Source organism: Haliotis asinina, chromosome 3, assembly GCF_037392515.1.
Source record: "Haliotis asinina isolate JCU_RB_2024 chromosome 3, JCU_Hal_asi_v2, whole genome shotgun sequence".
In the NCBI taxonomy this organism is placed as follows: Eukaryota; Metazoa; Mollusca; class Gastropoda; order Lepetellida; family Haliotidae; genus Haliotis; species Haliotis asinina.
The window spans coordinates 42,979,600-42,990,933 of record NC_090282.1 but is presented as its reverse complement, the minus strand read 5'-3'; the positions used below and the strand labels follow the sequence as shown (position 1 = coordinate 42,990,933).

At 41.6% G+C, this 11,334-nt stretch overlaps 2 protein-coding genes across 2 annotated transcripts in view; both read left to right on the top strand.

Moving 5' to 3' along the window:
* The first annotated feature begins 267 nt into the window (after positions 1 to 267).
* Positions 268 to 4,368, top strand: LOC137278897 (thiosulfate sulfurtransferase-like). Its single transcript, XM_067811396.1, has 4 exons — positions 268 to 346; positions 949 to 1,098; positions 2,632 to 2,756; positions 4,300 to 4,368. The coding sequence occupies exons 1-4, from the start codon at positions 268 to 270 to the stop codon at positions 4,366 to 4,368; spliced, it is 423 nt and encodes a 140-aa protein (XP_067667497.1).
* Positions 4,369 to 7,156: 2,788 nt separating this feature from the next.
* Positions 7,157 to 11,334, top strand: part of LOC137278054 (uncharacterized) — a 44,642-nt gene continuing 40,464 nt past the window's right edge. The window contains exon 1 of the mRNA XM_067810122.1: positions 7,157 to 7,713. The gene's annotated coding sequence lies outside the window, so the exon portion shown is untranslated. The remainder of the gene's footprint in view (positions 7,714 to 11,334) is intronic.

Below are 11,334 nucleotides of genomic sequence, written 5' to 3'. Positions count from 1 at the left end.
GTGGTCCATGTCCTTGCCATGTCTTCTCCTGTCCCTATCATGTCCTCGCCATGACATGATCCGCTTGTCCTGGAATCGCCTTCATTATGATGCTTCGTTTGTCGTGGGAGGTTATCGAGGACAGCTTGGATCTAACGCGTCATAACTAGAATGCTTCCATGAGTTGCATTATACCTTATAGTACGTTACATTCGGTATATTTCCACACAGAGAGGAGACGTGGCCGTCACTGCAGATGCCAGTCTCATGATGTCCTTCAGCGACGTCATGGAGTCAGCTTACATACATCTGGTGGACACAAGACCTTCTGAAAACTTCGCCGGGGATCATCAAGAACCTTCACCGTGTAAGTAACTTCCGGCAGAAAATGTCGAAACCCTCATGTCAGATCAGAACAGTTGGCAGCCCCGGACATTGAAGATTCAACATAATCAGTATAGTATATGAGTATAGTGAAAATGTATAATCTAAAGTGTGCAGTTCGGAATCTAGGTCAGAGTAGTAGGGTGTAGCTGATCATGTTTACATATACCCTAACGGTTTGGATCTGTGTTCATGCTTTCAACATGTTCAACCACTTGTCAGCCTTGTCAGAACGTGATTTATTACAATCCGACGTGATATAGCAAGAATTTGACTGTAAGCATGTGACGTGAAACAATATCAACCCAAGCAGAAGCAGAGCAGTGCAACTAAAGAAGAGCACTGATGCAGTTCCAGTTGTTGTCAAATGTTCATGTGTGAACATTCGCTTTACGATCGACGTTAATTTTTGTTCTATTGTAGTACACATTTTGTTTTAAATACCTTTCGGTGTATTTCTATGGACGATCCTAACGGGTACTGGAAAATGTGACTTACTGAAAAGAGCATTCCCCATGAATCTCTTGCCACACCGTTTGCACTGTGTGTCGTCCATGTATACAATAAACGGTATTATCTTTGCAGTGCTGCAGGCCTTTATGCCTGCCCTCGGCATGAAGAAGGAAGACCTTGACCTCCAAACAGGTCACATTCCAGGAGCCGCGAATGTGCCCTATACGTCCATGTTCCAAGAGGATGGTGTCACATTCAAAGCCAAAGAGGACTTGGTAGCATGTACGTGTTGTCTTAAAATGTGTGCGTGAGGTGCAGTTGTACAGGTGTGAATGTCACAGGTAGGAATGTCATAGACGAAGGATCACATTCAGTGCCTGTCTTGGAAAACTCTATGCTTGCAAGGAAACTCTATCCGTGCAAAATGTGAGCTTGCTGAAGCTTGAAGCTTTAAGTGCGTTTCAGATCGAAAACGAAAATCGGTTTTGTAATCGGTTTTAGGTTTCTTTCTATTAGGAATGTAATCGGTTTTAGGTTTCTTTCTATTAGGAATGTAATCGGTTTTAGGTTTCTTTCTATTAGGAATGTAATCGGTTTTAGTTTTTTTCTATTCGGAATGAAATCGGTTTTAGGTTTCTTTCTATTAGGAATATAATCGGTTTTAGGTTTCTTTCTATTAGGAATGTAATCGGTTTTAGGTTTCTTTCTATTCGGAATGAAATCGGTTTTAGGTTTCTTTCTATTAGGAATATAATCGGTTTTAGGTTTCTTTCTATTAGGAATGTAATCGGTTTTAGGTTTCTTTCTATTCGGAATGAAATCGGTTTTAGGTTTCTTTCTATTGGGAATGTAATCGGTTTTAGGTTTCTTTCTATTCGGAATGTAATCGGTTTTAGTTTTTTTCTATTGGGAATGTAATCGTTTTTAGGTTTCTTTCTGTTAGGAATGAAATCGGTGTTAGGTTTCTTTCTATTCGGAATGTAATCGGTTTTAGGTTTCTTTCTATTGGGAATGTAATCGGTTTTAGTTTTTTTTCTATTCGGAATGAAATCGGTTTTAGGTTTCTTTCTATTAGGAATATAATCGGTTTTAGGTTTCTTTCTATTAGGAATGTAATCGGTTTTAGGTTTCTTTCTATTCGGAATGAAATCGGTTTTAGGTTTCTTTCAATTAGGAATATAATCGGTTTTAGGTTTCTTTCTATTCGGAATGTAATCGGTTTTAGGTTTCTTTCTATTAGGAATGTAATCGGTTTTAGTTTTTTTCCATTCGGAATGTAATCGGTTTTAGGTTTCTTTCTGTTAGGAATGAAATCGGTGTTAGGTTTCTTTCTATTCGGAATGTAATCGGTTTTAGGATTCTTTCTATTGGGAATGTAATCGGTTTTAGGTTTCTTTCTATTAGGAATGAAATCGGTTTTAGGTTTCGTTCTATTAGGAATGTAATCGGTTTTAGGTTTCTTTCTATTAGGAATGTAATCGATTTTAGGTTCTTTCTGTTATACATGTATGACGGAAATTGTGTTTGGAGAAATGTGATTTTAAAAAAATCGCCTGCGTCCAGCGATATTCGAATTCCATTTAGAAAAATGACACTAATTGATGAATGAATGTGGGGGTATCGGAGCTAAAGTGAATGTTAGCTTCCACGCCGCACTGCAGTGTGACCACATTAGAACCATCGGAAACTGGGTTTCTAACACACAGAATTAGAACCGCATCCTCCTCGTAAAGGCCCAGTTGAACCTAATTAGCTTGCTTCCAAAAGTCCCCCACCCTGTTCGTAAGGAAACTGTCATCTACATGTGTGTTTCAGTGTTTCAGAATCGAGGGGTGAACATGAAACAGCCCATCACAACGTACTGTTACGTCGGCCTCACCGCCTGTATCTTCGCCTTGGCCGCCAGTGCATGCGGGCACGAGGACGTATCTCTGTACTATGTAAGTAACTGTGTATTGTCGAAAACGTGACATGCCACCCCGGAGCCGCTTGGAGTCGGGTGGTCAGGCTTGCTGACTTGACAGGCACGTGTCATGGTATCCCAGTTGCGTAGATCGATGCTCGTGCTGTTCATCACTGGATTGTCTGGTCCAGACTCGATTATTTACAGACCGCCGCTATTTAGTTGGAATATTGGTGAGTGCGGTGTTTACAATCCAGCGAACTGGGACCTCCGTGCGTTGGTTTCTGGCTTCTCCAGGCACGCAACTCCTCACAGCTATTGCGACGGCTATTCGTAACTTCGCTGGTCATTCCGGGAAGCCGTATTGCTTCTTGTATTTCACGGAAAGAGGCGAGTAGTTACGAATGCTACGACGTCATTCGTGACCAACTCGTGTTATTCCGGAACAAGTTGGAGCTTACAGAAAAACATTCGTAACTACTCGTGTCATCCTGGCACGCCGGATGGCGTCTCGTACCCGTCTCGTGGCCATGTCTTAAGGCCGGGCCCTGCCTAAGCGCAAACGGGGATGGAGATGAAAATTGTCTGGTACTATTACCAGGGTAAAAATAACTCTGAATTTCTAAACAAGGCTCTTAGAATATGCCACATCCCGTGGGAAAAACCAGAATACGGTCATATTACCTTTGCAGATATGTTTCAGTGTTGAAAGTTGTTGATCCTTTAGCTCAACGTTTATGTTTAAATTGTGCTTTGCATAGTTTAGCGAAGTTTCAAAGTTCAACGGTTCCGCCATTTTCATGTTTCGAAATGCGTGTTACTACGCACAATTTGATAATGGCGTACGAGAAGGGTACGAGTCTTCTTGTAGGTCACGGAAAGAGGCGAGTAGCTACGAATGACAGAAAAGGGGCGAGTGGTGACGAATGCGGGCTATGGCGTGCAGAGCCAGTGAAGAGATGTGATTAAACTTTGCTGTAACTCGACCATCAGGCATAATAATCCTGGTATGCCAAGAGATCAAATAATGATCTATGATCGTATAATGTGGTCTCTGCATACATCAGTCTAGGTAAACTTAGTCTCGGTGTTTTTCGTTAAACCCGTGAAGGTCCGGGGTAGAACAGGCCTTCAGCAACCCATGCTTGCCATAAAAGGCGACTATGCTCGTCATAAGACACACATACCTTTTGAACTTTTACCTCGGAAAGGTTTGTTCCCGAACGATTCCGAATGCTAATGCTCAAGGGTTACCTGACGTGACCTACTAGGTTAGTAAACTTAGTGTCAGTACTGAGACTAGGGGATACTTGTATCGAGAAGCGGGACATAGCACCCCTGTCTGTTATTCTGAGTGGAGTGGGCGGAGTTTGAGTAACATAAAAAGCATACAAATATTGTGGAGTTTTACAAATGACAGGTATGGAAAGGAGATAATTCTCACGTGTTCACGTCAAAAAGGACCCAAATACTCCAAAATCATTTAATTATATATCAAAGTGCAAATGACATCTGAAACTTAAGCCAGTTTTACAAACAGGATAAGGATGTAAAACTAAGTCTGTTACAATATGTTTCAGGGCTCCTGGGTAGATTACGGACAGAGGGCTCCGCAGTCCAAGGTCGAACTTCTGGTTTCTCCTCAGTAGCTTGATTAACTACAATCAGACATTGGCGTCTTTTAGAAGAACTTTACTAATCAGACCGAGTTTGTGTTCAGCATGATGTTTAAGATAATGGTCAAGAACCACATGACTAGACTCAATTTATTTATCTTCCAGTTGACGGATCATTATCATTTTGCTGTAACAAAGAATGAGTATATATAACCTATGCAAGTGTAAATTTATTATTAGTGTAACCGTATGTTAGTTTTATACATAACCGCTAACATTTATACAGCGCCGATATCCAGCTCGATCACCGGATGTCAATCTCAAGCCCCTGGGGAATGTACAGTTCTTGCTGCCACTAGGCTTTCTCATCCTAAAGAGGCACCCATTTACTGCTGGGTAAACTGGAACAGAGTCGCCGTACTTTGTCCGAGGTTACTGCACGTTGCTGTACCAGCAACTAGGTGTTTGTTCGTAATCATGGGGCCGCCATCTGGATTTGTGGGGTTTTATAAGTGCACGTGGCTGTGTACTGTACCCTAGGGGTTGTGACAAGGCTGGAGTAATCTGCACACAAAGGTTTTGCACCCGGTCACAGTAGGGCTCGATCACGACCTCAGCCTCGCTGGATCACTAACCTGGCGCTTTAGCAAGCTCGCCCACCACGTGTAAGATACAAGGGGAAGGAGTGACCAAGTCGATGTACATTGCACATGTGTATCACTACGGTGGAGCATCAGAGAAGACCATGAGCTGTTGTCCAGACGACAGTTATTATATTCAGCTCACGATGAGAGGAGTGTCAATCGAGTAGCAATTAAAAAGACAAATGAAATGTATTGTAATGTATATTTCAATCGATGTTTCAAAGACATTCGCACAGTAATAAACAGATCAATGTCCTTTATGCCTCAGTTGTTTCTTTCGATAAAGGGACGTTGGAGTAGACTAGTAATTAAAGCATTTGCTCGTCACGCCGAGGGTCGATTCCGACAAAGGGGCAATGTGCGAGCCCATTTCTGATATTGCTGGAATATTGCTAAAAGCGGCGTAAAATCCGACGCACTCGCTCACCCTTTCGAATTCAAATGTTATTTATGCGAGGCGGTATTGATAGAAGCGCCTGTAACAGGTGCACTTTCCAAGGGAGACTACTCTGCTTACCACCTGGCGGTGGCTACATGGATCCGATTCTCCAAATTTGGGGATATTGTTTTATTTTATACACCTTTCTGCGTGTTTGTGTTTTGATGTGACGTATTGACGTGTGGTAAAAAACGCAAAAGTAACATTTGCATGCCTTCTGAATAATTGTTGTAAACAAATAATGAAATAATAAACGTTTATTTTTTTCACATTTTACATGTTTCCAGTTATCTACGACATCAATGTACATGTATATTGTGTCCATCGATACCCATCTACAGCTGAGTCTTTTGCCAATTATGACACTTGACCTTTCTGTCCCTAATAGCCTCATGATTTTAATGGATGCTTTTTATACGACTTTCGGCCTTTTCCCAGGATTTATCGATGCGACATAAATAATCAAATAAGGAACAGACAAACCACTTATCGATGAAAATGTCACTACTTCCGATACCAAAGTACGTGGGTTTTCCCATAACTGAACAAATAATCACATCCTGCGTCAATATTTCGTATAAGAAGGCGTCTTCAAGTGAGCGAGTATGGTTTTACACCGTTCTAGCTATGTTCCAGCAATAAATCCTACATAGTGTTAGTGAATAAGAGTGAGTGAGTTTAGTTTTACGCCGCACTCAGCAATATTACAGCTATATGGCGGCGGTCTGTAAATAATCGAGTCTGGACCAGACAATCCAGTGATCAACAACATGAGCATCGATCTGCGCAATGGGGAACCGATGACATGCGTCAACCAAGTCAGCGAGCCTGACCACCCGATCCCGTTAGTCGCCTCTTACGACAAGCTGAGTCGCCTTTTATGGCAAGCATACGTTGCTGAAGGCCTATTCTACCCCGGGACCTTCACGGGTTAGTGAATAAGAAGAATGCATGCGATGGGGAGAAAGTCGAAAGTGTAAATGTAACAAAATGAATTATTACATCCTACATCAAAATTTCGCCACAGGTTTGTCTGTTCATGACCTGATTAGTTTCGCGATGCAAAGAGCTATGCATTATGGCGATCGCGTTGTTATATCGTGTTATATCGCTCTCAATCTATTAAAATACCGACTTGATCTGAAGTCGAAAAATCGTGGTAGCATACATTTACCGGGTCTTCTACGATCTTTGGAGGTTTTCCTCAAACTGACCACTAATCAAACTACCATGACAGGTTGAGGGGTTGGGGGTGGTTTTTTTCTCCAAATCCCGAGAAATTATCTTAGAAGGCAAACAGATATCGGCAGGTGTTTTGAAAGGTTCAAAGTCGAGTTGCACCTGATGACTCTAAGGATCAGGTCTGCCAGTTCTAAAATCACCACTGAGTGTAACACATAGCGCTGTAGGTAGGAACATTGAGGAAAAACATCACAGTAAGGACATGAGAGATTTCTTCTATCACAGACCGTCGTTATGTTGATACGTGAAGGTGATCTGTAGCTTAAAGATATATTCATTCGCTCACACGGAACTAAACCAAATCTACCTTTAAAAACCATATTTGTAAATAACGCTACTTTTATCACCATATAACTTTCTTAAACATCATATTACAGCACGTTTTGTGAATTCATATTCTGAGGCTGTAAAATCCATTCACATAGAATACACATCGTGTCTGATTGCATCACGGTTGGTGTTTGAAATGGAAAATGTCATACGATACCTTAACTATAAAAACAACAGGAAATCGAAAAGACACGGAGAACGAGCCCTGTATTTCAAATTCAGATCTCCACAAGGGCCTTTTAACAGCGTACAGCTCTATACAAGTCATGTAGTTCATCTCAAATAAGTAACCATATGACCGAACTTTCTTATCGATTTCTCCAATATTAGGCCAGAGACAGAATTAAGAGCTCTTGAGGACACGAGCTTGGAGGCGGGGATTATACCCTACCCGTCTAACCACCCAGCGCCTGGTGACACACTTGTGATAGCCGGAGGTACATGCAAGCCCATCTGCTGACTTACACAGCATATGCTGTAGGTAGAGACGACGCAACTCTCTACAGGTACGGCGGACTCTATTGCTGGCCGTTGTAGTGTGACTGTAGAGCTCATTCCCACATCACCTTGTGCTGGTGAAGTCCAGCGCTGTCGTTGAGCTTGGAGACACAGCTTTTTGGTTTTCTCGTCACGGATCTATTACTGATTTTTGTCAGTGTAGTGTTGACTGTTTGACATGTGGAAAGCTGGGTGAATACGTCGGAGGATATAGCGGACTGTGCGGTGAGTGTTGATGTTGGTTTGTTGTAGTTGTCACTGTCGTCGCCGACTGTTGTTTGTGGAAGCGCGGGGTTGTGAGGTTTCAGTCCTTTACGGTGCAGATAGGAACACATGTGGTCATGTCTGTACTGGTGCAGTGTTCTGTGACGCCATTAGTAATCTGAATTCTTCCGCTGAGACAGACTCTATCACCCATACGAACTGTCTACTTCTCATATACTTGTATATGTACCTATCTCTTCGCTGGAGCTTCTTTTAAACTCATATACATATCTGTCTAACCTCAGTGTAGATGTGCCTGATGTACACACTGACACACTAATCCACAACTCCATTGTATCGTTCCCTTTAACACACAAACACAAACAAAAATAGACACGTTTAACTTTAATGTAACTTCTTTCCCCTGCACTCTTTCAAACAAAGGGAAACGATAATTTCTGTATGCACATTACGCATTTCCTGGTAATGATTCTTTAAATCCTCCATGAGTTTGTTGTGCAAATATATGCTGCAATCACTCTTTGGAATTAACGTTGAAAAAGCCTAGGACGGAAATGTGTTTATTGATGATGTTTTGCGGATTTATTTCCCTGCTGAACTCTCTCTCTCTCTCTCTCACACACACACACACACACACACACACACACACACACACACACACACACACACACACACACACACACACACACACACACACACACACACACAACGATCGATCTTGACGGTTTGTTTCCTGGCCAGTTTGTCCACTTGCTACTCTTAACAGCCCCAATCGTCGTTATCTCTACAGTGACATGCGACAGAAATATCCAGGAACCCTAACCTCATGATTACGTCCGTCTGTGAAAACGAAACGCATACCCAACATATACCTCAGTTTGAATATAGTGTTACCCGTGTTGAATACATCGTCATTACACAATACCGCAGTATGCACAACCCCCATGCATTAAGTGTGGCACGGGGATTGAATAGCAACGACATGCATGACTACATTTTTAAAGTGTATCCTGCATCTTAAATATGACTCTATTTGATTTTCATATCATCGATAACAATAGTAACTACTGTCATGTATAAACACAGTATGTAAAGCACTTAATGGTTACCGCGTGATAACTGTTTGGGACAGATATCATTGTGACGTAGCGGTGTCATGCTTATGCAGTACAGGTATTCATGTCACGTTGAGGTACATGTCACGGCGTTGGCATGGCCGTGACACTGGAATACAATACTTTACACAATAGAAAGTTTTTCATTACACTAGAATAGAGAATTTAATTTGTTTTGACATTAGTCGTCAACCATGATGGGAAATAGGTTATTACGAAAAAATGAATTACAGCAGGTTGTGAAAAAAATTGCCTATTTTACGACTGTCTATTCTTTGAAAAGACTCCCGCTGTCAAATGCTCATTAATTTTCCTCGCTGCGAGAAGAGACTGTTGTTTACAAGAGAGCAAACGTAACGCCTGCATTCAAACCGCCTTGGTACTTGCGTCATGAGATGTAATGGAGGTTGTGAAGTTATAACGGCTTTAGCATTGTGTACCCTCGAGGCCGAGTGGAATGTTTCTTATTGCTTGTTTGACGAAATACAGGAAACAAAGAAACGTACCTTTCTACAAATATGTCTCGAGTGCATTAGTGAGTGTATGAGTTTAGTTTTATGACGTTTAGAGCAGTATTCCGCCAATATCACGACAGGGGACACCATAAACGGGTATCACGCACCGTGCCCATGTGGGGAATCGAACCCGTCACCAGCGAACACCACTAGGATACCCCTCCACCCGTAAGTGTATTAGTGTCAACAACATTATAAACTGTTACCCGCAGCAAAGATAGGCAGCATAAGATATATTTCAGAGGAGTGAAAATTTGTTTTACGGCGCAATGGGCAACAAAATACCTGCATTGTGATAAACCGAATAACTGGGTCTGAGTAGGAAGCAAGTAGTTGATATTATGAACCACTATACCCGACTTCGGGATACCATGACAGTTGCGGAAGAACGTGCAGTAAGAACCATATAAAAACATGGGCGAAGCTGTCTGTAAGGGATATGTTTTTGTTTGGTTGTTTTGGTTTCTTTTTTTTTCTTTTTTTTTTTTTTTTGGAGGGGGGGGGGGATTGTTTTTGTTTTTTTTAAAAAGAGCGATGTTATTATCAATTTAATTATCAAAAAGCGATTTCATTTTTTATTCTATGTTGTTAATATTCTGTGGTGGCACGGAATGTGACGTATCAGTCTGTTTTATGACGGCTTATGGAGATTGTTAGGTACTCATCACTTTAGGAAATGTGCCTCAAGAACTTCCTGATCTCTCACCAGCTCACTAATGTCCCAATCAATATGTTCTATTTTCACGCGGTAATAACAACGACCAAGTAGAGTTTTTAGTAGACGTCATGCCAATATATAAGTAGAGTGAATCAATAAGATAGTTTTAATAGCCGCACAACAGCTATTATAAAGTTGTCGTGAAATATCGTATCTCAATTCACTTAAGGGTGTAAAAACATAGCCTACCCAAGGGAGGCTACTCCAGTTTGTCGCGTATTGGAATAGCCCTGCTGTTTAAAGACATAACGTTTAACTACGTTATGCTACATATGGTGGTCGAGAGATGACATCGCTTTCTCGCATTCGTTTACTGTCGCCAGAAATCGATGACAAGTGACGAGAATGCGATCTACAAATGTTTCTTTCGTCTCTCACTCATGCTTATCGCTTCTCGGGGTATCGCTTTCTCGTCTTGTGTTTCCAATTTTTTCGCGTTGGTTATTGAAGGTGGGAAAGCGATGTCCCTTCTGGGCCACCATACTATCAACCAAGGTCATGAGTGAAGCAGACCAAAGTTGTTCAGCTGTTTTCAGGCGGTTTAAAACCCGCCCCTGTATTATGTAAAGCTTGGTAATTGCATCGTAACAGGACAGGCAGGTTTTATCTTAAAGGGTCTATTATTGTATTTGTAGGGAAAGTGGACAATTTGTCTGGTGTTCCCCCAGGCCATTGTGTTGCAGCTATTTTTCCTAATAACATTCGGGGATTCTCATTGATCGCATATGATGCAGCACATGCGAACCAGGAACAGGAACTAGCATAATCTGAACATGGATGTTAAATATTTTGAAAACTGTTTTTTGGATTGTCGTGCACAACAACATGTAAAGTTGGAAACCGTTTTTAAGGTTAAAGAGGAACTGATCGATTTATAAATTCATAAATTACGTCACGTGGTCGGTCTCTGCTCCTTCGACCGTGGACACGGGGACTGAGTAGCTGTGGTCCCGCAGCTGTCCATCTTGGCAGAATTTCTTCGACGTAAACAATGGAGCAATAAAAACGGTGGATGCCCATTAGCTGTCCTTATTTGAAAATATCCTCTTGTGTGATTGTAATAAAGTATCCCGGTAGTGTAGGTGTTTTCGGATTTCTGACGCGCGGATGTCGTGATGACTGATGAAGCCAGTTTGAAAACATGGAAAGAAATATGATAAACGCTTCATTGCCTCGAATATTAGTATCAAATACATGACCATCGAGGCAGGTCCTGTTTTAAGCTCCCACCAAACTTACAAGGGGGTAGCCTTTCTTTTACCCGACAATATAT

Excerpts from the sequence above, each read along its gene's own strand:
- LOC137278897 (XM_067811396.1), top strand. The coding sequence starts at position 268 with ATGGAGTCAGCTTACATACATCTGGTGGACACAAGACCTTCTGAAAAC. Across the intron at positions 1,099-2,631 it reads CAAAGAGGACTTGGTAGCAT|TGTTTCAGAATCGAGGGGTG; the intron begins GTACGTGTTGTC and ends TGTGTGTTTCAG. Across the intron at positions 2,757-4,299 it reads AGGACGTATCTCTGTACTAT|GGCTCCTGGGTAGATTACGG; the intron begins GTAAGTAACTGT and ends AATATGTTTCAG.